Source organism: Chelmon rostratus, chromosome 12 (genome assembly GCF_017976325.1).
Source record: "Chelmon rostratus isolate fCheRos1 chromosome 12, fCheRos1.pri, whole genome shotgun sequence".
NCBI classification, from domain to species: Eukaryota; Metazoa; Chordata; class Actinopteri; order Chaetodontiformes; family Chaetodontidae; genus Chelmon; species Chelmon rostratus.
The window spans coordinates 6,997,235-7,022,361 of record NC_055669.1 but is presented as its reverse complement, the minus strand read 5'-3'; the positions used below and the strand labels follow the sequence as shown (position 1 = coordinate 7,022,361).

The 25,127-nt window shown below is 43.1% G+C and overlaps 5 protein-coding genes across 5 annotated transcripts; 2 read left to right on the top strand and 3 right to left on the bottom strand.

The window, feature by feature from the left end:
- The first annotated feature begins 1,042 nt into the window (after window positions 1-1,042).
- Window positions 1,043-13,300, top strand: LOC121614498 (UDP-glucuronosyltransferase 1A1-like). Its single transcript, XM_041948378.1, has 9 exons — window positions 1,043-1,612; window positions 2,304-2,367; window positions 2,449-2,597; window positions 2,765-2,892; window positions 3,121-3,214; window positions 3,440-3,565; window positions 3,658-3,745; window positions 4,217-4,436; window positions 12,631-13,300. The coding sequence occupies exons 1-9, from the start codon at window positions 1,079-1,081 to the stop codon at window positions 12,899-12,901; spliced, it is 1,674 nt and encodes a 557-aa protein (XP_041804312.1). The 5' UTR covers window positions 1,043-1,078; the 3' UTR covers window positions 12,902-13,300.
- LOC121614497 (NADH dehydrogenase [ubiquinone] 1 beta subcomplex subunit 3-like) lies at window positions 13,047-15,081 on the bottom strand. Its single transcript, XM_041948377.1, has 3 exons — window positions 15,009-15,081; window positions 13,390-13,518; window positions 13,047-13,282 (listed from the first exon to the last, which is right to left on the bottom strand). Exons 2-3 carry the CDS (start codon window positions 13,515-13,517, stop codon window positions 13,132-13,134), a joined length of 279 nt encoding a protein of 92 aa, XP_041804311.1. The 5' UTR covers window position 13,518; window positions 15,009-15,081; the 3' UTR covers window positions 13,047-13,131.
- Window positions 15,082-15,819: 738 nt separating this feature from the next.
- pecr (peroxisomal trans-2-enoyl-CoA reductase) lies at window positions 15,820-18,869 on the bottom strand. The gene is made up of 8 exons (XM_041949792.1): window positions 18,741-18,869; window positions 18,116-18,249; window positions 17,856-18,021; window positions 17,692-17,773; window positions 17,506-17,602; window positions 17,313-17,423; window positions 16,694-16,805; window positions 15,820-16,577 (listed from the first exon to the last, which is right to left on the bottom strand). Exons 1-8 carry the CDS (start codon window positions 18,850-18,852, stop codon window positions 16,495-16,497), a joined length of 897 nt encoding a protein of 298 aa, XP_041805726.1. The 5' UTR covers window positions 18,853-18,869; the 3' UTR covers window positions 15,820-16,494.
- Window positions 18,870-20,451: 1,582 nt separating this feature from the next.
- On the bottom strand, window positions 20,452-22,707 carry rpl37a (ribosomal protein L37a). Its single transcript, XM_041949549.1, has 4 exons — window positions 22,681-22,707; window positions 21,850-21,978; window positions 21,537-21,619; window positions 20,452-20,618 (listed from the first exon to the last, which is right to left on the bottom strand). Exons 1-4 carry the CDS (start codon window positions 22,681-22,683, stop codon window positions 20,555-20,557), a joined length of 279 nt encoding a protein of 92 aa, XP_041805483.1. The 5' UTR covers window positions 22,684-22,707; the 3' UTR covers window positions 20,452-20,554.
- A 275-nt stretch (window positions 22,708-22,982) lies between these two features.
- Window positions 22,983-24,996, top strand: cfap410 (cilia and flagella associated protein 410). Its single transcript, XM_041949803.1, has 7 exons — window positions 22,983-23,182; window positions 23,337-23,355; window positions 23,525-23,571; window positions 23,716-23,945; window positions 24,140-24,290; window positions 24,404-24,503; window positions 24,619-24,996. Exons 1-7 carry the CDS (start codon window positions 23,106-23,108, stop codon window positions 24,781-24,783), a joined length of 789 nt encoding a protein of 262 aa, XP_041805737.1. The 5' UTR covers window positions 22,983-23,105; the 3' UTR covers window positions 24,784-24,996.
- Window positions 24,997-25,127: the final 131 nt, after the last annotated feature.

The following is a 25,127-nucleotide window of genomic DNA, read 5'->3' as shown; positions in this document are numbered from 1 at the left end:
CCTTAACACTGAAGTGGTGACATCCAAAGGTTGCTGCAAACTCTCACCAGAACAAAAAATATTTGTGTCATCTGCAAATAAAATACATTTAGCTAAACTAGACACATTACAGATGTCATTTATATATAGGACAAAGAGTTTCGGTCCCAACACTGACCCCTGGGGGACACCACATACAATATCCGGACACTCTGACGAACAGTCTCCCATCTTTACATATTGCTGCCTGTTTCTCAAATAGCTTTTCACCCAGTTCAAGGGAACCCCCTTAACCCCATATTGCTCCAATTTATTAATCAATCTACTGTGGTCAATTGTGTCAAATGCCTTTTTTAGGTCAACGAATACTCCTGCTGCATATTGCTTTTTGTCTATGGAATCTGTGATAGTTTCTATGAGTTCTGTTTAAGCAAGCGATGTTGAGTGGTTTGATCTGAATCCATATTGACTGTTGATGAGTAAGTTGTGTTTTTCAATAAAACTGTCTAATCTGTTGTTAAAAAGTTTTTCTAGTATTTTTGAGAACTGAGGAAGAAGAGAAACAGGCCTGTAATTTGTAAAGTGGTGATGATCCCCGGTTTTGTACAGCGGTGTTACTTTTGCTCGTTTCATTTTATGAGGAAATTGCCCAGTTTGGAATGATAAATTGAATATATGAGTGAGTGGTTTAGAAATTCCAGCTATTATTACTGGTGTTAATTGACATCGGACCAGGACTATTCAGTCATTGTTTACACACTGAGACTGTGAACTTAAAAGGGGATTCCTGATCACTGTAAAAAGCAAAGAAGAATGGGATTACTACAATGCATGACACAGCAATCTGCCATTTAAAGCAAAAATTCAACTACACTGTAAATAAATCACTGACACTCCCACAGCAATGACCATTGCTACTGGTGTTATTGTTCAAGCAGGGACTTTGAACACAAGTCTGGTAATTCACAGAGGAATTTCAACAAATCAAACAGAGCATGAATGTGGGTGGGGAGGAGGGAGGGGTTTACGAGAGCATGCAAAGAACAGAGGAGGAGGCCTCAGTGATTCAGTGGGCTGAAGACACAGAGGACAGAGGACAATGTGGAAAGCAGCAGTGCTTTTGTCCCTGCTGCTATACATGGACATGCAGGTGAATGGTGCCGCAGATGAGACGACAGCGTCAGTGGCAGAAAACTCCAGACCAGAGAAGAAAGTGAGGACAGAGGAGGCCAAAGCCACTAACACCATTCCTGCAAGCGACACCGTCTCTTCAGGTTTTCTGGGCAACTTGCTGGTGGTGCCAATGGATGGGAGTCGCTGGGTGGATTCAAAGGCCCTTGCCCAAGAAATGGGGCGCCGTGGCCACCGGGTCACCGTGGTGATACCTGAGATCAGCATGAGGATGGGTCCAGGGAAACACTATGACACTGTGACCTACCCTGTTCCTTATGACAAGTCCCATTTAGTTTCTGCCATGGATTCAAACAAGGACTTCATGCAAAAAACTACACAGTCTTTCACGGAGAAGATAAAAATGCGATACTCACAATTCCAGAAAATTTCAAGCATAATCCACTCCACTGCCGAAAGCCTACTTTTCAATGCCAGCCTCATCTCACACCTGGCACAGCAGGTGAGTACAAATACAGAGGCTGAACACAACATCAGGATCAGCTGTGAAATCAAATGAAATTCAATACTATAGCTTTGCACTTTATACTAAATTAGTTAGGCATTGCTGTTTTGGATTGCATCATACTTTAAAGTGTTCATGTTATTGTGCACAAGTCATATATCTACTGAAGATAGGACAGTGGCAGAGGGAGTGTTCACTGATGTACTGATGCGAAAGTACTGCAAAAATGTATTTAGAGTGGTAAAAGTACCCTGAGGCTAATATATTATTTTATATGACATTATTAGAAGGGTAATACTGGTGCAACAATGTGTAAGTAGCATCCACTGTTGTCGCTCGTTGAGGTGGAGCTACTTTAAATACTGATGGGTAAATTCATCTGTAATAAATGAATGAATTGTGATATTATCACAATTCATTCATTTGACATAATTTCTATTAACAATCTGAACTAATCAAAGATGTCAAATGGAATGGATTAAAAAGTACAATATCTGTTTTCGAAATGTAGTGCAGATAATCAGTATTATCAGTAGTATAATATCAGTATCACCGTATGAGAGAAGGATAGTTTGTTGGTGCAAAGACAGTGAGCGGTCTGAATGTGCGACAGAGGAGGAAAGATGATTTGTTTGCGCTTGCTGTTGAGATTCATTATTCTCCTACTTTCCACCTTTTCACTCTGCAGGAATTTGATGCCGTCTTAACAGACCCTGTCGTGCCCACTGGCTCATTAATAGCTCGGAAATTAGGTGAGTTCTGCCACACTTGGACTGTCTGTATTCTTACATGTCTGCACATTTTCTTAGCGGTGTATGCTTAATCATTTTCAGGTATCCCCACCATTAACCTGCTGAGGGGGATTCCATGTTCGCTGGATACGAAGTCTGCAGGCTGCCCCTCCCCGCCCTCGTATGTCCCTCGCTTCTTCACCGGATACATCGATAAGATGAACTTCAAGGAGAGGACTTTCAACACTTTGGTGAGCACTCATAACGATATACTGTATGCATGGGCAGGAGCATGCCAAGAAGGGTGGTCATGTTTTTATTCTGTCAAGTAAAACCACATAAGCTACATATATTTTGACAAGCACATCACCTCCCTTTGTTAAATTGTTGATTATTTTATGATGCCTCTGACCTACAGGTGGCTTTAATGGAGCCGCTGCTATGCCAACTGCTGTACTGGCACTTTGACCACATAGCCTATCAGTTCCTGGGAGAGGAGGTGGGCATAGCTGAGGTGCTGTCAGACTCTGCTATCTGGCTGCTGAGGTAACATTGTATATGTTATACTGTGACTCGGAGAAGACTGTCTTGACTGTCCTGTGCACAAGTACTGACATGCACATACTGACACACTAATAAACAGCAGAGGAACATAATGAAAATGTACTTTTACTGGTACTGCTGTTTGATACCATTAATCAGAGTGGGAGAAAAGAAGATCATAGATTCTTTGTCTCATATTCACATAAATATTATAATTCTGTGTTTAAACAGGTTTGACTTCATACTGGATGTCCCACGCCCTCTCATGCCTAACATGGTACCAGTTGGTGGAATCAACTGCAACGTGAGAAATCCTCTGCCGGAAGTAAAGCCCCCCCCCCCTTTTTTTTTTTTTAAAGAATTTTGATAAAAAACAATTAACATTTAGATTTTCTTTCACTTTCTCCTTACTTTATCTCGCTGCTTTCAATGCAGGGAGATAGTGAGATGGATAGAAAAAGAGAGGTGGATGTCTGACCCAACTGTGTGTGTGTGTGTGTGTGTGTGTGTGTGTGTGTGTGTGTGTGTGTGTGTGCGTGTGTGTTTGCAGGATTTGGAGCCCTGGGTGTCAGGAGAGCATGGGTTTATAGTGTTCACTCTGGGCAGCATGATCTCAGATATGCCAGAAGAGATAACCTTGGTCTTCATAGAAGCCTTCAGACAGATTCCACAGAAGGTACAGGAATATACACAGTGTGAACACATATTGAAATGCATTTCAAATCAATGCAACCGTCAAAAAGCACTGAATGACCCTTCTTTTATTAGGTAATATGGAGGTACACTGGACAGGTTCCCGACAATGTCCCTGAAAATGTGAAGATGATGGAATGGGTGCCTCAGAATGACCTACTGGGTCAGTAAACCTGCTGGGACACATCTTGAAATGTGAAGCACACTTCTCAAAACTGACCAATTACATGTCACATACCTTAATATGAGCCCTCACCCTCAAGTAAAAACTACATTGGTAGTCATGTCTCCCCTAAAATATTTTGTTACAGAGGTGGTTTGGTCTGGAGGTGTATATTCAGCAGCACAGGTGCTACTGAAGGCTCATTAAAATATGATAAGAATATTATAGGAACACTACAGGCAGCAGTGTGTCTCTATGATCCTCTCACTCCTCTGCTATTACACGTTGCTACTTGTCATTTTCATCATGAGAGTGACAGTACTGGATAGAGTATATAGGCTATAACAAAGTATAGAATTGAGGGTTTATAGTATGTAGCTTAGAGAATATTATAGATCCAAGGGGGCTAGCATTCCCCCTAATATCACCTGCTGCATAACATCTGACACCTTTGTGCATGTTTTGTGTTAGCACATCCTGGAGCTCGGGCTTTCATCACACATGCTGGCTCACATGGTCTCTTTGAGGGACTGTGTCACGCCGTTCCCATGGTGATGGTGCCAGTTGTAGGGGACCAGCCAGACAACGCGCAGAGGATGGCGAGAAATGGAGTAGGAGTCGTGCTGGATATTACTTCGATGACAACAGAGAACCTTCTTCAGGGACTGAAGGATGTCATCAGTGACACCAGGTGAGGGGGTCCGGTCAATCATGATATGGCTCTCAGTTACAGTCTGGCTAATGCGTTTGGGTCAGTGCCACATAACCTTATTTGGAGTTCCTTTGACTACTTTAAAGTGCCGGAGATAGTTGTTAACTTGGTGAAAGCATATTTCCAAGACATCAGACTGTGTGCAAGTATCGCAGAGCTCACAACAGGCTGGCAAAGATTGGAGGTTGGTATTATGGCAGGATGTACAGTGTCCCCGCTAGCTTTCACAATGGCTATGGAGGTAATTATTAGGGCTTCCAAGTGGGTCGTAGGTGGAGAGAGACGGCAGAATGGAATGCGTCTTCCACCAATTAGGGCTTATATGGATGATATGACACTGCTAACTTCAACAGTGCCATGTACAAGGAGGTTGTTAGATAAAGTCAATCAGAATCTCAAGTGGGCTAGTATGAAGATTAAGCCTAGTAAGTCAAGGAGTATTTCAATATACAGAGGGAAAGTAAGTGATAGAAAGTTTGCTATAGATGGTGAGGAAATCCCAACAATTAGGGAGAAATCAGTTAAGAGTCTAGGACGGTGGTACAATGTGGACCTGAATGATGTTGAACAGGTTGTGCAATTTAGAAAGGATGTTGCAGAAGGGCTGGAGAGAATAGATAAATCAGGGCTCCCAGGAAAACTGAGGTTGTGGTGCTTGCAGTTTGGCTTGTATCCTAGGTTAATGTGGCCAATGTCAGTATATGAAGTCCCATTATCTGTAGCAGAGAGAATGGAAAGGCTAGTTAGCTCTTATATTAGAAAATGGTTGGGTGCTCCCAGGTGCTTAAGCAATGTAGCTTTGTATGGGAAAGGAATGCTTCAGCTGCCAGTATCCAGTCTAACAGAGGAGTTTAAATGCACTAAGGTTAGGACAGAACTTTTATTATCTGGGAGTAAGGACATGTTAGTTAGCAATGTGGTTCCGAATCCTTCTGGGGGGAGGAAATGGAACCCAAGGGCAGCAGTGCAGGAGGCAGAGGCAGCTCTTAGGCATGCAGAAATAGTAGGAAATGTTCAATTTGGCCGGGGAGGCTTGGGGCTTGGCCCAGGCAAACCAGTGTGGAATAAAGCAGGTCTAAAGGAGAAAAGAAAGCTTGTAGTGGAACAGGTGCGTAGGCAGGAGGAGTTGTTAAGAGGGGCAAAAGCAGTTGGTCAAGCCAAACAGGGACAATGGTTGAATTGGGAAGGTGTTGAGAAGAGGAAACTTAGTTGGAGGGACCTGTGGAATATGGAGGAAGGCCGTATTAAATTTCTGATAGGGGCGACATACGATGTGTTGCCAACCCCGCAGAACCTAAGTCTCTGGGTACAGGGCGATCAATCGTGCCCACTCTGCTCAGGTACAGCAAGTTTAAAGCACATTTTGTCAGGTTGTAGAATTAGCTTATCACAAGGCCGGTATACATGGCGGCATAATCAGGTGCTGAGAAGCTTAGCCGCAGGCATTGAGGAGAGAAGGAAGCAGGTGAATTCTGGAAGTTCTAGAAAGGAGAGGTTAGATGTGCAGTTTGTTCGAGAGGGGGAGAAAAATAAAGCTGCTAAGTCAGGGAGAAAGCAGGGAGGTGGCTGCCTGGTAGGGGCTGATGATTGGCAAATGCAGGTCGACTTGGGAGGACAGCTAGTTGTGCCCCAGGAAATAGTTTATAGTAATCTGAGGCCAGACATTGTCTTATGGTCCATGAGTAAAAAGACTGTGTATTTTATTGAGTTAACAGTCCCTTGGGAAAATTCAGTGGAGGCAGCTTATGAAAGGAAGAAGACTAAGTATGCAGATTTAAAGACAGAATCTGAGCAGAGGGGATGGAAGACCAGGGTCTGTCCGGTTGAAGTGGGGTGTAGAGGTTTTGTTGCAGGGTCAGCTGTTTCACTGTTGAGGGAGCTGGGAGTGCATGGGCAAAATTTAAGAAAGACAGTGAGGGAGATGTCAGATGAGGCTGCTAGGTCTAGTCAGTGGATATGGATCAGGAGAAATAATAGTAGTTGGGGGGTGAAATAGGGACAGTGGGGGGGCAGGCAGAGGACATGCATGCCTAACCCGGCAAGAGAAGAGGTTAAAGTCTGAACAAGACACCTCTCCTCTGCTCTGCTTTCCCCGCCCCATCTTCTCGCTCTGCCAATAGGAAGAGAACCAGGAAGTTTAGATAAGGTGGGGGGTGTGGCCAGCTAGAGTCTCTCTTTGGGACCATGCGGCCTGTTCAGGTGAGTTTGCGTGGTAAGACACAGAGTTGGCTTGTTTTTTGATCTTTTTGGTTGTTTTCCTGTTTTGTCTGCTTCTTGAAGGAAATGTTAGGGTTTGTTTTCCTGCTCTGTTTGCTTTTTGAAGGAAATGGTAGGGTTTGCTGCTTCTTGAAGGAAATGTTAGAAGAGGCTGTTAAATCTAGTCTGTGGTTTAGGCCTCCACCTTCAGCACCTTCTAAATTTTCCACCCCCTACCCGAACAAGGGTCTGTATCCAATCCCTACTTTCATCTTTTGACTCTACCTCTGTATTTTCTATCCCCTACCCGAACCAGGGTTTGTATTCCCACCCCGCTTTTTTCTTGGTGCAGTTGGTGAGAGGCAGGGGTAGATGATGGTAGTGTGGCAATCGGCAGTTACATGTGGCATCTAGGCCTGTGGTAGCATTGTAGCAGCTAACAATAGCTAAAGCGGTGAGAGTATGATAGTATCTTAGCAGTTAGTATTGGTAGCTAGCAATTAACATTAACAGTATAGGTGAATCTAGCGTTATTGTCTTCTTCTGTTCCTCTTAGCAGGTAGCGGTTAGCACATAACATTAGCTAAATGGTAGCATCGGAACTGTATTGTCTTCTTCTGTTCTTCCTAGCGGTTAGCAGTAGCATTAGCAATAGTTAAATGGTAGCATCGGTACTGGCCACTACCTGGAGCATCTCTGGGTCAGTTGAACGTGGCGGTGCTGTTTGGATTGTGTAGGAGCAGTGTGAACTGGCACTAGGGGGGGTGACTCTGGGACGCCGGAGTTCACTGCCTAACCTCCTGGAGGTGTAGTGGGACTAAGTAGGCGAAACACTGTTGAAGGGAGGTTTCCACCTGATGACCCCCAGAGACGTGTTAGGAATCACTGCTCTTTGGCAGGTATAGAGGCAGATTAGAGCTCCAAGGTTCTTCACTGAGAATGAATCCTCTTTTTGAGCACAAGTATCTTGTGTTTAAATTAACTCACAACTAGCTTGGCTAGTGACTGTTGTGAATAGAGCAGCTGACAACATGGGAAAGACCATGTGACTGCTTGGAAAGACAGCTGACAGGAGGGAAAAGACCCCACAGGTGCTGGTATGGGCTAGCAACCCATGGCAGCAGTGGCAAGCCTTAACCTTGCTACAACCAGACTTAGCTACAACCAATATAAGGAAAATACCCCAAGAGTCAGCGAGAGCAGGGGTGGAAGATGACTCACAGGTGGATTGCATGGTAACGAACAGGATAACGGATATGACTATGTCTTGGATACATGACTCAGTGAGGGATGGGGGCACGGACCCATCTCTTAGGGCCAGAGGTAGCAGTACTCAGGTGACAGGGAAGGCAACTAAGGAGAGCAAAAGTTGTGCAGCAGAGGATAAGAAGCTTCAAGTTTGCCCATGTGGCTGGCAGAAAATAACATCAATCCGAGGCCTTAGAACTCATCAGGGAAGGAGGAAGTGTTTAGCGGTGGAAGGGCAGAGTGGCCGCATCGACCAGTATTTCTTGAGAAGTCAGTCGAATCAGTCGGATGAAGTCCAGCGACAGGTAGAAAACCACAGTTCGCAGGATATCAGTAACACTATCCCTGGAGAGGAGGAGGTACGGAGAGGGGATGCAGTTGGTGTTGAGGGCAACAGGCCAGCCAAGGAGAGAAGCATGGAGCAGAAAGCTAGAGTTAAGTGGCCGAGGGCTAATGATAGCAAAGAGTGGGAGGCAGTTGATAGAGATTTATCAGTCATATTAAGCAGGCTTAGAGGAGATGTAGTGGAGAAATTGGATAAAATTGGAGATGTGATCTACTCCTATGGTCGAGAGAGATTTGGGGTGCTTGTCAAAAGGAAAGGCGAGAGGGTGCAGGTCGGCAAGTCTAGGCGGCAAAGAGAAATAGAGAAGTTAGTAAAGGAAAGGAGGCAGTTAAGAAAGCAGTGGAGGAAGGCGACAGAAGAAGAAAGGGAGGGAATTAAGGTGTTGCAGGAGGAACTGAGAAGCAGGTTAGCAGTACTCAGAAGGGCAGAACACCTTAGGGAGAAGAGAAAGAAGAAGGAACGTGCAAGGTCAGCATTTTTTAGGAACCCCTTTAATTTTGTGAAAGGCTTGTTTAATCAAGAAAAAGGAGGGCAACTTAAGGCAACGAAATCAGAGATTGAACAGTATTTGAAGTCGACGTATTCAGATTCAAAGGAGAATAGGAACATAGGTCTTCCACCTGACATGCCACCATTAGGGGAAGTGGAGCAGGAGATGGATGTGAGCCCACCTAGGTGGAGAGAAGTGGTGGAGGTGGTTAGGCGTGCAAAGGCTTCTTCGGCCCCAGGGCCTAATGGAGTCCCCTACCGTGTCTATAAGAGTGCACCTGGCATCTTAAGGACACTATGGAGATACCTGAGAATAGTTTGGGAGAAACAAAGTATTCCAAGAGCATGGCGCAGGGCAGGAGGTGTCTTCATCCCTAAGGAGAAGGAGTCATCGGACCTTAGCCAGTTTCGGATGATTTCTCTCCTAAATGTTGAGGGAAAGATTTTCTTTAGTATCGTAGCACAGAGGCTGGCTAAATACTTAGAAAGGAATGGTATGATAGATACGACAGTGCAAAAAGCAGGGATACCAGGATTTGCGGGATGCTTAGAGCATACTAGCATGATTTGGCATCAGATTCAGACAGCTAAGAGGGAGAAAAGAGACTTGAATGTTGTATTTTTAGATCTGGCTAATGCGTTTGGGTCAGTGCCACATAACCTTATTTGGAGTTCCTTTGACTACTTTAAAGTGCCGGAGATAGTTGTTAACTTGGTGAAAGCATATTTCCAAGACATCAGACTGTGTGCAAGTATCGCAGAGCTCACAACAGGCTGGCAAAGATTGGAGGTTGGTATTATGGCAGGATGTACAGTGTCCCCGCTAGCTTTCACAATGGCTATGGAGGTAATTATTAGGGCTTCCAAGTGGGTCGTAGGTGGAGAGAGACGGCAGAATGGAATGCGTCTTCCACCAATTAGGGCTTATATGGATGATATGACACTGCTAACTTCAACAGTGCCATGTACAAGGAGGTTGTTAGATAAAGTCAATCAGAATCTCAAGTGGGCTAGTATGAAGATTAAGCCTAGTAAGTCAAGGAGTATTTCAATATACAGAGGGAAAGTAAGTGATAGAAAGTTTGCTATAGATGGTGAGGAAATCCCAACAATTAGGGAGAAATCAGTTAAGAGTCTAGGACGGTGGTACAATGTGGACCTGAATGATGTTGAACAGGTTGTGCAATTTAGAAAGGATGTTGCAGAAGGGCTGGAGAGAATAGATAAATCAGGGCTCCCAGGAAAACTGAGGTTGTGGTGCTTGCAGTTTGGCTTGTATCCTAGGTTAATGTGGCCAATGTCAGTATATGAAGTCCCATTATCTGTAGCAGAGAGAATGGAAAGGCTAGTTAGCTCTTATATTAGAAAATGGTTGGGTGCTCCCAGGTGCTTAAGCAATGTAGCTTTGTATGGGAAAGGAATGCTTCAGCTGCCAGTATCCAGTCTAACAGAGGAGTTTAAATGCACTAAGGTTAGGACAGAACTTTTATTATCTGGGAGTAAGGACATGTTAGTTAGCAATGTGGTTCCGAATCCTTCTGGGGGGAGGAAATGGAACCCAAGGGCAGCAGTGCAGGAGGCAGAGGCAGCTCTTAGGCATGCAGAAATAGTAGGAAATGTTCAATTTGGCCGGGGAGGCTTGGGGCTTGGCCCAGGCAAACCAGTGTGGAATAAAGCAGGTCTAAAGGAGAAAAGAAAGCTTGTAGTGGAACAGGTGCGTAGGCAGGAGGAGTTGTTAAGAGGGGCAAAAGCAGTTGGTCAAGCCAAACAGGGACAATGGTTGAATTGGGAAGGTGTTGAGAAGAGGAAACTTAGTTGGAGGGACCTGTGGAATATGGAGGAAGGCCGTATTAAATTTCTGATAGGGGCGACATACGATGTGTTGCCAACCCCGCAGAACCTAAGTCTCTGGGTACAGGGCGATCAATCGTGCCCACTCTGCTCAGGTACAGCAAGTTTAAAGCACATTTTGTCAGGTTGTAGAATTAGCTTATCACAAGGCCGGTATACATGGCGGCATAATCAGGTGCTGAGAAGCTTAGCCGCAGGCATTGAGGAGAGAAGGAAGCAGGTGAATTCTGGAAGTTCTAGAAAGGAGAGGTTAGATGTGCAGTTTGTTCGAGAGGGGGAGAAAAATAAAGCTGCTAAGTCAGGGAGAAAGCAGGGAGGTGGCTGCCTGGTAGGGGCTGATGATTGGCAAATGCAGGTCGACTTGGGAGGACAGCTAGTTGTGCCCCAGGAAATAGTTTATAGTAATCTGAGGCCAGACATTGTCTTATGGTCCATGAGTAAAAAGACTGTGTATTTTATTGAGTTAACAGTCCCTTGGGAAAATTCAGTGGAGGCAGCTTATGAAAGGAAGAAGACTAAGTATGCAGATTTAAAGACAGAATCTGAGCAGAGGGGATGGAAGACCAGGGTCTGTCCGGTTGAAGTGGGGTGTAGAGGTTTTGTTGCAGGGTCAGCTGTTTCACTGTTGAGGGAGCTGGGAGTGCATGGGCAAAATTTAAGAAAGACAGTGAGGGAGATGTCAGATGAGGCTGCTAGGTCTAGTCAGTGGATATGGATCAGGAGAAATAATAGTAGTTGGGGGGTGAAATAGGGACAGTGGGGGGGCAGGCAGAGGACATGCATGCCTAACCCGGCAAGAGAAGAGGTTAAAGTCTGAACAAGACACCTCTCCTCTGCTCTGCTTTCCCCGCCCCATCTTCTCGCTCTGCCAATAGGAAGAGAACCAGGAAGTTTAGATAAGGTGGGGGGTGTGGCCAGCTAGAGTCTCTCTTTGGGACCATGCGGCCTGTTCAGGTGAGTTTGCGTGGTAAGACACAGAGTTGGCTTGTTTTTTGATCTTTTTGGTTGTTTTCCTGTTTTGTCTGCTTCTTGAAGGAAATGTTAGGGTTTGTTTTCCTGCTCTGTTTGCTTTTTGAAGGAAATGGTAGGGTTTGCTGCTTCTTGAAGGAAATGTTAGAAGAGGCTGTTAAATCTAGTCTGTGGTTTAGGCCTCCACCTTCAGCACCTTCTAAATTTTCCACCCCCTACCCGAACAAGGGTCTGTATCCAATCCCTACTTTCATCTTTTGACTCTACCTCTTTATTTTCTATCCCCTACCCGAACCAGGGTTTGTATTCCCACCCCGCTTTTTTCTTGGTGCAGTTGGTGAGAGGCAGGGGTAGATGATGGTAGTGTGGCAATCGGCAGTTACATGTGGCATCTAGGCCTGTGGTAGCATTGTAGCAGCTAACAATAGCTAAAGCGGTGAGAGTATGATAGTATCTTAGCAGTTAGTATTGGTAGCTAGCAATTAACATTAACAGTATAGGTGAATCTAGCGTTATTGTCTTCTTCTGTTCCTCTTAGCAGGTAGCGGTTAGCACATAACATTAGCTAAATGGTAGCATCGGAACTGTATTGTCTTCTTCTGTTCTTCCTAGCGGTTAGCAGTAGCATTAGCAATAGTTAAATGGTAGCATCGGTACTGGCCACTACCTGGAGCATCTCTGGGTCAGTTGAACGTGGCGGTGCTGTTTGGATTGTGTAGGAGCAGTGTGAACTGGCACTAGGGGGGGTGACTCTGGGACGCCGGAGTTCACTGCCTAACCTCCTGGAGGTGTAGTGGGACTAAGTAGGCGAAACACTGTTGAAGGGAGGTTTCCACCTGATGACCCCCAGAGACGTGTTAGGAATCACTGCTCTTTGGCAGGTATAGAGGCAGATTAGAGCTCCAAGGTTCTTCACTGAGAATGAATCCTCTTTTTGAGCACAAGTATCTTGTGTTTAAATTAACTGTTGTAGAAAGAAGCTCCTCAAATATTGGTGCTGATGATGAAAATACTGAATCTGCTTTTCAAACTATCTACTTCACTTCCATGTTGTATTCTTCAACTTATGTGCAGGTATAAAGAGAATATGCAGAAGCTGTCAGCTCTCCATAAAGACCGACCAGTTGACCCCCTCGACCTTTCAGTGTACTGGACAGAATTTGTGATGCGGCACAAAGGGGCAAAACATCTCAGGTCTGCTGTCCATGACCTCAACTGGATCCAGTACTTCTGCCTGGATGTAATAGCACTACTGGCTTCTGTAGTGCTGGTTTTTGTAATACTGATAGTAAAATGCTTGAAACTATGCCTCCGGAAACTGAGCAGGAAGAGGAAGCAGGACTAACCTGGTGCTACATTTGCACCTTTATCTCAGCAATGACACTGTCTGTGAAGGGAGATTAAAAGCTAATCATTGTCATTAAAATATCAGTGCAAATTAAAGTTGGCTGTAGTTTAAAGGAATGAGAAGAATAACGCAAACCATGGGGTGATCGGAAAAACATTTAATAAACAGAAAATACAGAATATTATTAGAATGCATTATGGTCTGGGCTTGAGGGACAGTGATGAGCATTAGTGGCCCCCTTTCTTTGGAGGGAACAGGGCGTACTCTACAGCCAGAGCAACAGTAAAGGCAGCAAAGCCCCACTTGAATCCCTTCAGTAGCACATCAGACAGAGTCACAGCGCGAGCGAAGCCACCTGAGTATCTCCAAGCCTCGTTACTGCAGAGGGAGAGTGACAGCGACAGGACAGGAAGACGGGGAGAAGGGTCAGAAATATGAATAATGAAAATATCAGCTACACATATCTCATAGGTATAAATACTGACCGTGCCCATGGATCCTTGAGACCCCTGGCTGCCAGCCTCTGCTGTGTGAACTCCAAAGGTGTTCCCTCCGCCTTCCACTGCCGCCAGTCTGGCATGGATGTCTTGCTGTGGCCGTGGTCACCTCCCATGCTGAACACAGATGCAGATATATGTATGGGTTTTTAATGGTGATTACGTATTAGCTTGCTGGTAGACACCTCATTCTGTGCCTCTCATATTATCATTTATCTGGATACATTTGTAATTGTGTGAGTCACAGAAATTAGCCACGATACATCTCAGAGTTAAGTGAAAATACAAGACATGTACATACCATACATGAACTGTTTCACATGCTGCATTTCCATACCTGAACCACAACACAGATTGCAACCTACAACTGATTACCTCTTTGGTTTTCTTCTTATGTTTTGTCAAGAAATGTAACTTAGATCAAAATATTCCTACTATGGAGGCAAACAAACTAAATTTTGGTGATCAAACTGTCTTTCCTGGTCTACTTTGATTTCATTTTGACCAAAGCTGCTGCTTATTTCTGTCATGTAAATGTAACATACTCTTGATAACATGACAGTGCCATCTCAGAACACATTAAATGCTGCTGTCTCTCTGCATTACACTGGCTCATTACACATATTTGGTATTTTAGTTTCTCAGGATGCATGACTCTTAATTCTTATCAGGCTGATGTGGGAGTAAATGGAGAAAAACTGTGATAAACTGAGGTTTCTTGGGCTGGCACTGTTGAAGTCTCAAGTCTGACTTTTAAATAAAAAAATAAAATAAAAACATTTGTCTTTCACTTGATGCCACGAACTGTATTGCAATAATTCCACATTAAAATTACTATAAATTGGCCCTTAATCTCAGTGTCTACACTTAAGTGAAATCAAACAATTTTGTAAACAAAGTAGTGTATAACACACAGTCACAACAGCTAATGTTTCATATAGAGATATCACTGTCTTTAAACTACCCTTATTCCTCTTGTCTTGTACATAAACAGAAGAAATCCAAAATGTTGGGAATAAAACTATATATTTTCATAAAAGCCACATTACAGTGTGTAAGGATAATATTTTATTTATGATTATAATGAAATCATGCGTGACAACTAGCTGACAGGCAAAGCCTGGCACAAATACGTTGATGTTTTTCGAGGTGAAGTGTTGATAAATGTGTAAATTACTGCTGCTAATGAATACACAGAGACACAAGCTTCTCGCTGCCCTGCTGACGTTAGCCTGCAATAGCACAGTGGTGGTAAACGTTACTGAACATTTGACACTTGCCTTACGTTATCAGAGACGGACTACCTCCACACAAGCATTGTCACTGATTACTTAACTTACTTGTCTACATTAAATAAATAAGTCCTTCAAAGATAATGAACCCAAATGTTGAGTGAGCAAAAGTGAAGACAAACCACCAGCAGTGAAGGTAGACTCGTTCCCTGGGCTAGCATTACGTTAGCCAGCTCTCGATAGACAAATAAAGCGTTTGTTCTCAGACCCATTACCTACACTTTCATATGTGTAAAGATGCTGTTGTCACCCACTCTGAAAGAGCAACAAAATGTGCGTCAGAAAATTAAGATATTATTTAAAAACACGCTATACCTGAGTAGTTTGTTGTGACCTCTGCTGCCGGACTCAAAGTTACGACAGTTAATGTTGCTTTACGGCAGGTTTACGGCACAGCATTCGGGTCAAAATTCCAAAACGTCTTTGTAGTGATCTTTTTCAACATTGCAAAATAAAACAATATTACACACGTACAATTCTTACTAATCTGTGCACATGCTCATTATGGTTCAGGATTACAACAGATTACTAAATTGTATCATAAGTACTTATTCTTATTACTATATACTATACCTATTAACTGTCAGCCTGCTGGTAAACTGTTTTAAAAGATGTTTTGCAACCATGTGTATACATTTAGCGAATTTCCTGAGTGGGATAAATAAAGTCTTAGAGAACAGATCAGCTTATCGTCTTGTGCTGGATAGATAACAAAGCCTGTGGGAAGCAGTTATGGGGGCTGGACTTGTACCAATCAGTTCTCTCCTTCTCTCTTCCCAAACATGCTAATGACTTTTTTTTTCGAGAAGGTAAAGTAGACAAATTCCTCCACTACATCAGGCCACAGTGAAGACAAAAAAGGTTTGAAAAACAGTTGCTGTCCCTCTCGTCACTGTAGAAGCCCGGTCCAAGGTCCAGACTATAGACTAAAGGTGACCTTGCTTTTTACATTGTAGCTCCTGACTTTGAGACAGTCTCAGAGACACTAAATCAGTGCAAATTAAAAACAAAAAAATCAATGCAATACTCCCAAAACGATTCATATCTGTTTGTAGCGACTTCTAAGAACATAGAGTCGCTGGGAGGCTGAAAAAATCACTGAAATACGAAAATATATTTTACCCTTTTATTTACGGAAAAGAATGATCAACTTATTATATCGTGTACAAACGCATAATTAAAGTGATCACAGTGATCAAAGGAAATAGCGGTCAACAAAAAATACAGCGACCCTGCTCACCCTCCCTCACTCTCTAGCCACACACTCCAAAAAAAAGATGAGCAGGTGCTTATGTTAACTTAACATCCCCGCCCATATCCACTTGACCTACATATTCCCTCATCAACAGAATCACACAAAGCTAAACAATAACAAAACAAATATTTCAACCAACACACCTAGAAAAATCCCTTCAAACTCATTCATGGCTCTTACACTGTTGTTTTGTATTCATTTGCTGTTGTTTATAACTTTTATCTCCACTTGTTGAATTCTTTGTCGTAACTGTGTTAAAAAGCACTTAATGTGTATTTACTGACTTACAAAAGGCATAGAAAAAAATATTCTATGACGTATCAACTTATTTCCAGGAAACGACTCACAAACTCACACTGCTATTAATTACATACAATTATATACATGATTTGTATAATAAATCACATCATCTTATAACAAGGCCACCATGGTGTCATGTCTCTTTGACAGTGCTTGTGGTGCCTGTACTGAGCTCCATGTCCATGATGCTTGTTGGTCAAGCGTGTGCGTGTGTGCATGGGCTCAGACTATGCCACAAAAAGGGGATTAGAGTTTGCTTTGTGGGTTGAGCAGGTCCTTCAGAGCATCCAGGTTCTCCCCCTCTGGAGCTGCAGGCCATGCGCTGTGGTCTGGAGACAAACACACAAAACACCACAGGAATTTACTGTACTATATAGTATACTGCATAGTACATGGTACATACTGTCAAGACAGATATGTGGATGTGTTAGCAAGATGTACATACTGGGTATCTCCCACATGGAGTGGTACAGGCTCTGTCCTGCATCAACCCTCAGGGTGGCTCCAGAGATGTAGGAGGCAGCAGGAGAGAGCAGGAAACACACTGCTGATGAGATCTGAACCCAGACACAAAATAAGATAAATAAATAACTTCCTGTCACACTGCAACAAAGCCACAGACACACAGCACGTACTCTGTGTTGATTGATCAATTCTGCTAAACATGATCCATGAATATTGTCTAAAATGAACACTACAAAAGTCATTAGTATGTCAAATAATAGGAAGTTTTCTGAAACACTGAGAACAACTGTTCAAGTTGACTTTATATTATCAGGCAGCTGGATGTGATGGATATAAGACAATTTAATTTTCTTGAATATACTGTGTCACTGATTACAGATGTTTGTGTGTTTACATGAGCAAGGTATAAGTTGGACTTCGGATGCATGTATTTGGAACACAAAAATCCCATAAACAACTGATATTTTCACAATGTTCAACATATGCATTACGTCCATGAACACAGCAATGCAAAGACTATTTAAATATAACACAACAACTCTTAGTTCGATGAGTGCCTTTGCTTAAGTTATTGTGGGTGTCACTACATAGTCACACACCTCTTCTGGTACTCCCAGCCTCTTTGCAGGGCTGAACGGAACAGACATCTTGAAGAGATGGGACCCAAACTCCTTGTAGTTCTCCATCGCAGTTTTGGAAAAGATTGTACCCTGCAACCAGACAAATGCACAGACTTAAAATGACTACATAATTAAAACACTGATTCTGCATTTAGTAACGACCTTTACTTACGGGTGCAACAGAGTTGACTCGCACTCCTGAGGCTGCCCACTCGATGGCCAGGCTCTTTGTTAAGTTGTCCACTGCTGCCCTCGCTGCTCCTGTGTGGCTGTCAGGCAGAGGTAATATTAGCAAACAGGAGGAGAGCGTGTGAGCTGTACATTCATGTGTGGAGCTGGTATAGGCGGTGCAGCTTACGCCATGCCTGGAAAACCTTTCCACATGTCAGCGATGATGTTGACGATCACACCTCCGTGCTGTTTCATCCATGCGGTGTAGACTGTGTGGACAGAGCAGCAAACAGTCACGCTGACAGCTTTCACAATCACACCCTGACCCAGTGTTAGCGGCGTGCGTCTTACCCTCCTGGCAGCAGTGAAAGGTTCCAGTGAGGTTGGTGTCTATCACGGCTTTCCAGCCTTTAGAGGACATGTGCTCTGCTGGGCTGCTGAACTGACCTCCTCCATTGTTCACCAGGAAGTCTATCCTGCCGTGCTGCTTCAGCACAGACGATACGAGGGCCTTCACCTGGCGCACAAAACAAGATGTCACAAAGACACCTAGCGACCATGCTGTGATAACACAAAGCAGTTTCAGAGGCTGGAGGTGTGTGTGGGCCCACCTCATCCTCGTTTCGAATGTTACACTGTACAGGAGTGACACTGGCAGGGCTGGAGGAAGGGATTTTTTGTCTCATCTCCTGAGCAGCTGCCTCCAACCTCTCTGCCTTCCTGCTGGAGATCACCACACTGCAACCTGAACACAAAATAGATTCAGTAACAACAAATCTATTATCACTGAAAGCTCAATGTAAGGTGCAGTTAATGTAAGCACATGATGCAGGGATGTCTGATGAATCAATACTTATTATGTAGTTAAGTGATGTGATTATTGGGAAACCAAAGGTCACTGAATGTTTGCTCCCGCGTGTGTCGTTATACAGATGACTGCTCTCCAAAATAAAGGCACAGCTGGAATCTTTTCAACTGAATTTCATCTTGACGCAACATTTATTAGCACTGACAGATTTCTGAATTACATTCATAACATATCTCTAGTGGCTGAAATGAGCCTCGTCGTCCAGGTGTTTTCAAGGCTTTTGCTGGTCTGACAGTCAGGTTTGAACAGGACTTCATCTGTGTTAAAGTTCACTTGGCTCACTGTTGTCAGTCAGCCGCAGTTCACCTCAAACCGTCCGCACTGTCAACAGAATAATGTCCCTTAAGCCACAGCACCGACTCACTCACCCAGCTCCAGCAGCTCCGCAGAGATAGCTTTGCCGATACCGGTCCCTCCACCCGTCACTATTGCAACTTTGTGGTTGAACAAGCCCGACCTGAAAACACTGGACGCCGCCATACTTGTTTCTTTACCCTGCTGAGGGACCGCGCGACACTCCGCCCCCTGCTGGACGGTTTACGGCAGCCGGTGTCTTCAGTGCGAACAACGCCGCTTGTTTCAAGAATTAAACATAATTATGTAGACTATACTTGTTGATATAATATATATGTAAAATATTGCATAATCAACTAGTCAATTTTGATATGTTAATCTTAACTTTAATTGTAACTTGTGTCAGGATATTTAATGTGACTGAGAAATAACTGAAGCTTTTAACCAAGATTTCGAGTCTTTAGAAGTCTCATAAAAGGCACACTTTATCTTGATAATACTACAGACCTTTGTTTCAAAAATAAATAAAAAACACCCATTTATAACCACAACTGAAGCATTTTTGTTTAATACCCCTGTACATTTTGTTTCATTCTGTTTCCCTTACTGTTGTTCTGCTTGGATGTTGCTTGATATTTGTGGTACACATCTGCATGCATCTACTATACCCTTCCACTTCATGTATATAATTTATTACATAACCAATTCAAAAGTCATTCCATAGCACAATATGCATTGTATGTTGATGGTCATTGCTTTTTATATACAGCATATACATTATTTTTCCCTCCTACTTGTATGTACACTTTTATTATGACTTACCTTACCTGTTGTCCTTGTGTTAACTGCATGTTTCTCACTTTCTTGGTGGGGTATAAGCACATCAAGAGCAACTTAAAACCAGACCTTTGTACACCTTTTATGTGTACATACTTAACCAATAAAGCTAATTCTGATTCTAACACCTGTGCTGCAGCTCAAGATTTTAAGAAAAAAATATCTCCAGACTTACTTGCATATTATACAGCAGCTGCTGCCAATAATAGAGTGAACTGAGAGTCGCTATACATCAACCAGTTTTGTTCTGGTCTCACAGCATCTCAAGTCTATTAAAAAGACACTCTGCAAAATCCACTCTGTAATATACAATGTCGCTATAAATGCTGACTCCTTAATGTACCAGTTAGACCTTTCTCGTGGCAGGCATCCTGACTGGTCATAATGGTTGAGTGACACTTAGGTGCCCGTCATGAGAGTGAGCCAGCATGCACAACAGCCAAAAAACTGCAGCTACAGAATGCAGCCATTATTATTACTTCATCTGTCTATAGCAAGTTAACATATCTTCTGTGAATATTCCACACTTAAACTCTGCAGAATAAATATTTATCAAATGACTTATTTCAGTTGAAATATTTTCACCTGCTGCTGCAGTCAGCACTATTTTTTAGTTTGGAGATTATGCCAGTTAAAAAAGGACACTATGGCAGAGCAAAGGAGTAACCCCTACAAAGCTCCATTGCCAAAGAACTCCATTAAACACCTATAAATTTGTGGGCTATTCAGCTAATTTACTAAAAATGTGTTAACTGCAAAGAAAATGCAAACCCCTTTCTTTTGTTGCAGCACTATCACATATACATATGTACATGGATAGTTGTACTGCTTTTGATGGTGCACCTTTCTCACTCATGCAGGTTTAGTGAGGAATCTTCTTGAAGTTATCACCCACAAGTTTAGATTTTACTGCTACATTATAAAACAGATGTACAAAGACACAAAGAGTTCCGCTCCAGACCGCTTTATTTTGGGATGTTGAGGCCATGTCCAGTTCGGTTAAATTATAGAAAACAAAGTCCCAAATCCACCAGTGATCATCGCACTTGGTTTACTGGTCCTTCAACTCCTTCAGTCTCCTGATTGCGGACTTGACTGTGACAGCAGAAGTTGTGCTGCAAAAGACAAAACAAAAATAGTTAAAAATCAGTGAACTCTCCCAACTCCCACGACCTGAGATTTCCAGGCACATTTCCATGACCACAGAAAGTTTGTTTTTCAACAGGAGCTTGTCTTTTCCTTAATTTAGAAAACGGAAACAATGGTGTCTAGAAAACTTGGGTGTTGCTTCATTTACACTCATGCAAATAGTTTTATTATCATTCATGCACGTCAATAGCTGTCTGCAATCAGTAACATCATATGAAAGCACTGCAGAGTTGCTTTATGGTTTTCTCTGACACTGTTAAATAGAATGTTGATTTTAGGTGTTTTGTGGTAGACTCTTACAGCCATCCAATCATTTTTCATATTGTCATCTGCCAAGGCCGCTCCTTCAATTATCCTTTAAACTGGATGATTTAGTTCTTGTTATTGACACACTGAAATTAACCTTTCCTATGTCTAATTGGTTAACCAATTGGTTGAAGACATATGGTAAATCAAACATGGCATGCTGCAGTCTGGCTATGTGAGGCTGGGAAAAGGGATCTTGACTGGCCAAAATTAACAATATTGGCCACACAAACTGAACAGGCAAATAACCATTGACAATGAGATACCACTGATTGACACTTGAACAAATTGAATGAAAAACTAAATGACAAATTTAAAAACAAGATGTATGGCTGTTTGTTCCATAGGTACACTGCCTTCTGTGACAATTTGCTACCAAACAACCCAACAAACTACAGATACAGTCAGCAGCAGGTAAAACTAAAAATATGATGCTGGTGGAGGAGTCCTTGGGTTTAGTCATGCAGCCCTAATACCAGAACGACTTGTTATAAGCGGCAGCAACTTCAGTTTGGATTACTACATGTTTCTAAATGAAGTTGGGTAATAGAATTCCAGCAAAGCTGAGAAAAACATACTTGTATGTCCAGGCGCCTCCGGCCACTGTCTTCTTGCAGGACCCACAGTGCCAGATACCAACAGCCCTCCTCTTCATCTTGGTCTGTAAATATAAAATTGAACACATTAACAGTGGTTGCAAAATGGCATCCTGTCGACTTGTCCAGACACATCCAAACATCATGTGAGTACTCTCAACATTAAAATCTGTGCCATCTGCTGCATGCATTCCCAGTGTTCCTCCACATCAGTACATATACTGATTTGGCACACTGCTTTCTGCATAAGAATGAATTACAACAGATTTTTGGTGATTCCTACAGTTTTCCTTACCTTGCCACAGAAGGAGCAGGTGTATTTAGCATGCTGGGAGATTTCAATTTTCTTCACCATCTTCCTCAGCGATGCACCATAACGTGTGCCATATTTACCAACGATCCCCACCTTCTTGGTACGCTTGGCCTGTGGAAAATATGGACACAATAAGTTATGACATAATCTGCAACAGTATTGCAGATGTACAAGTAGCAACCACTCCTTATATACCGCCTTAAAACTACTGCCACAGAACTTCCAAAGAGTCCTGTTTCTATCGGGTTAAGAAGTGTGTCTTGCAGCCAGTTGTACAAGGGAACACATCATGTCATATCATAGCAAGTAATCAACACACGGTTGACACCAGTAAGCTGCAAAACCAAAGAAGCAGGGTGAATGAGTCCTCTGTCACCAGTGGTGTAACCAGCTAGCCTATACTAGCTTCCTCTAACCAAGATAGCCACCTAGCCAACAATTCAACAACCCAAGAAAATGTTCGGAGACGACTCTGTTAACCTGCTACCTTGTTAACACTTAACTCCACTGTAAAAACTGACTCCTGTAAAGTAGCACTTCAAATTTTGAGTTTAATGACCGACAGCAAGCTAACATGCCTAGCCCGCCCGGTATTTGGACTCGGCGAGTATAGCAATGGTGGCAGCCATTTCTGTCTCAATACGACATGAAAACATCGCTTTTTGGAATAGAGACAATCACAAGACCAACACAAATATCACTCAGCTTTGACAAACAAGGACGCCGCAAAGTCTCCAAATGTGTGATTATATCATTTCTAGCACAGAAAGTGTCAGATTGGTACGGATTGTGAAGGGGACATTCGAGCCTCACCATCGTTTCAGTGGAGACGTAGGTCCAAAGAGGGATTGCTTACCGCGCAGGCGCGATTTACCCAGTCGTCTGCGCTGCATTATGGGACTTGGTGTTTTCGCAGAATGCAGGTACAATTCCAGACAAATTAAACTGCTCTTATAAATAGTTTAAAGTGTTAAATATTTTGCTTCGTAGTAATATTGCTGTGGCATATTTTAACAAAAAAAAAATATTCACGTACGCAATAATTACGCAGGAAATGACTGTAACTAAGGACGCCTGGTGGATACGCGCATGCGTGCTTATATGGTTGACGCCAACCATACTGACTGCTGAGTTGAAATGTTTGTCTATTTAGTCTGTCATAATGCGGCTGTTGTTGTTTGTGACTTTATAGTGCATTAGAAATATTCTGTCTTGGCAGCAAAGTTAGTTGATGTGCAATGAAGCTAACACGGAAACTGGTTCTCGCTAAGGCTAAGGCCTCCGACTTGGAAAGCGTGAAGAAACTGAACTGCTGGTAAGGTTAAGTGTTGTAATGCTAGCATCCCAAAAATTCTGTTGGCTTTTGGTTTACATGCTGATGGTCGAGGCTGATGGTCGAGGCTGATGGTCGCAACTTGTTTTGTATGCGTCGTATTTGTGATAACGTTTCGTTACATTTGTGTCCGCAGGGGATGCAACCTGACTGATGTAAGTAACGTTACTCAAACATTTGAAGTGCATCACATTTGTCTCAGCATTATATTCGCTATTTATGCTCGAACCGACTTTGTTACTCTTGTTTTTTTTATTGTTTTAATTGAAGTTGTATACGTGTGTATCCAATAATACAGTGTACCCCGTTACCATGTCTTCTCAGATTTCTATCTTCTCTCAAATGGCCAACATTGAGGTGCTGACACTGAGGTTGGTCTATTTAACTCCTTGCTGCCTCTCTGCCACATTGACACACACAGCCATGTGACTGTTAACCCTGACGTGATTGCACTGAATCATTTAAGATGTTTGACGAATCGTGGCAGGGTTGTTCTTCCTCTCCTGTCTCTGTAGTGTCAACAGCATCTCGTCTCTGTCTCCCCTGGCTGGCTGTGTGTCTCTGTGTGAGCTCTACCTGAGGAGGAACATGATTGCCTCACTCTCTGAGCTCTCTCATCTACGGCCATTGACGCGTCTCAGAGTGCTCTGGTTGGCTGAAAACCCCTGTTGTGGAGCTGACTCCAGCCAGTATCGCCTCACTGTACTGCGCTGCCTGCCTCGCCTGCAGAAGCTCGACAACCAAGGTGGGCGTGCAGTGTTGCTGTGACTGTGCTTGAAGCAACTTCCACCCACACATGGAAGAAAAGCATTCAAATGATGGTGTTGAGCTGGAGCAAAATTCTGCATAGCTTTGCTGCGATCTGAGATCAGTCAGATGAAACATTTCTGTGATGATTCTAATGAAGCATATGTGTGTGTGGTGTGTCTGTGTTTGCAGTAGTGACAGAGGATGAGCTTGCATCAGCTCTCATGGAGGGTGAAGAGCTCACCACCCCCCCAGGTAGTCACCAAAACCAGCTTTCCACCAACGGACTTCCAGATGCAGAGACAGAAAATGACCCACTTAACTACAACATGGAGGAGACCAAGTAAGCCTCGTGGATTGACACCAAGTAGAAGATGCATTGGCTGAAATGAATCTGTCAAACCAATTAGAATATTTAAAAAAAAATCACATTTCTCTTCTGATTTTTGTTTTTAGCAAAATCAGGGAAGAGTTGGGGATGAAGCCCCTCCCAAGAGACAAGTTCCCATCTCTTTCTTCTCCGTCAACCAGAGAAAACAAACCATCACTGAAAAAGGTACCCTCTCATCTCTGAACAGTGCTCCCATAAATCTCAAAATGTTGCAATAATCTACCTTTTAAAATTCGTATTAATCTCTGCCAGTAATTGATCACTGAAACTGTATTTCCAGACACACACTCTCGACGCAGTTCTGCTGCTGCTGCGGGATTTGGATGAAGAAGAGCTACAAGTTGTACACACAGCTACTCAGAACAGACTCCAAACTTACACACTGGACTCAGAAACGCTAAACGATTCAGTGCAGACACAGAAAACAGCTGACATCCAGCACTGAGTAATTTCATAGCACGCAATCAGGGCCAAACCTCTCCCTCTCTCCCTCCTCTTTGGATGTTTAGTCTAAACTGATTAGAAACAGGATCCCACCACGCCCTCATTTTTACCTGTCACCTTCTAGTTGCAATATGCATGATGTGTGATGTAATCTCACTGACCTGCCTCCCTTTTGTCACAGTTTTCACATGTGGAGCATTACTGTATAGTTTCTTTGCCTTTTTTTTTGTTTCATTTTTTTTTTTACAAATAGCAGCTTGCCTAACTGCCTTGTAAGAACAAAAGAATGTTTTGCTAAATTTAAATCTATTTCTGTAAGTAAAGAGATGAAATTGCAATACATTA

What these genes read in the sequence shown, in the direction of transcription:
- LOC121614498 (XM_041948378.1), top strand. Translation starts at nt 1,079, where the DNA reads ATGTGGAAAGCAGCAGTGCTTTTGTCCCTGCTGCTATACATGGACATG. An exon ending in ATTAATAGCTCGGAAATTAG is followed by an intron (nt 2,368 to 2,448) that starts GTGAGTTCTGCC and finishes AATCATTTTCAG; the next exon opens with GTATCCCCACCATTAACCTG. An exon ending in TGAGAAATCCTCTGCCGGAA is followed by an intron (nt 3,215 to 3,439) that starts GTAAAGCCCCCC and finishes GTGTGTTTGCAG; the next exon opens with GATTTGGAGCCCTGGGTGTC.
- LOC121614497 (XM_041948377.1), bottom strand. Translation starts at nt 13,517, where the DNA reads ATGGGAGGTGACCACGGCCACAGCAAGACATCCATGCCAGACTGGCGG. An exon ending in CTCAAGGATCCATGGGCACG is followed by an intron (nt 13,283 to 13,389) that starts GTCAGTATTTAT and finishes CTCCCTCTGCAG; the next exon opens with TAACGAGGCTTGGAGATACT.
- pecr (XM_041949792.1), bottom strand. Translation starts at nt 18,852, where the DNA reads ATGGCGGCGTCCAGTGTTTTCAGGTCGGGCTTGTTCAACCACAAAGTT. An exon ending in AAAGGTTTTCCAGGCATGGC is followed by an intron (nt 17,603 to 17,691) that starts GTAAGCTGCACC and finishes TCTGCCTGACAG; the next exon opens with CCACACAGGAGCAGCGAGGG. An exon ending in GGCTGGGAGTACCAGAAGAG is followed by an intron (nt 16,806 to 17,312) that starts GTGTGTGACTAT and finishes GTCTGGGTTCAG; the next exon opens with ATCTCATCAGCAGTGTGTTT.
- rpl37a (XM_041949549.1), bottom strand. An exon ending in CCTGCTCCTTCTGTGGCAAG is followed by an intron (nt 21,620 to 21,849) that starts GTAAGGAAAACT and finishes TTATATTTACAG; the next exon opens with ACCAAGATGAAGAGGAGGGC. An exon ending in GGAGGCGCCTGGACATACAA is followed by an intron (nt 20,619 to 21,536) that starts GTATGTTTTTCT and finishes TGTCTTTTGCAG; the next exon opens with CACAACTTCTGCTGTCACAG.
- cfap410 (XM_041949803.1), top strand. Translation starts at nt 23,106, where the DNA reads ATGAAGCTAACACGGAAACTGGTTCTCGCTAAGGCTAAGGCCTCCGAC. An exon ending in GCAGAAGCTCGACAACCAAG is followed by an intron (nt 23,946 to 24,139) that starts GTGGGCGTGCAG and finishes CTGTGTTTGCAG; the next exon opens with TAGTGACAGAGGATGAGCTT. An exon ending in ACAAACCATCACTGAAAAAG is followed by an intron (nt 24,504 to 24,618) that starts GTACCCTCTCAT and finishes CTGTATTTCCAG; the next exon opens with ACACACACTCTCGACGCAGT.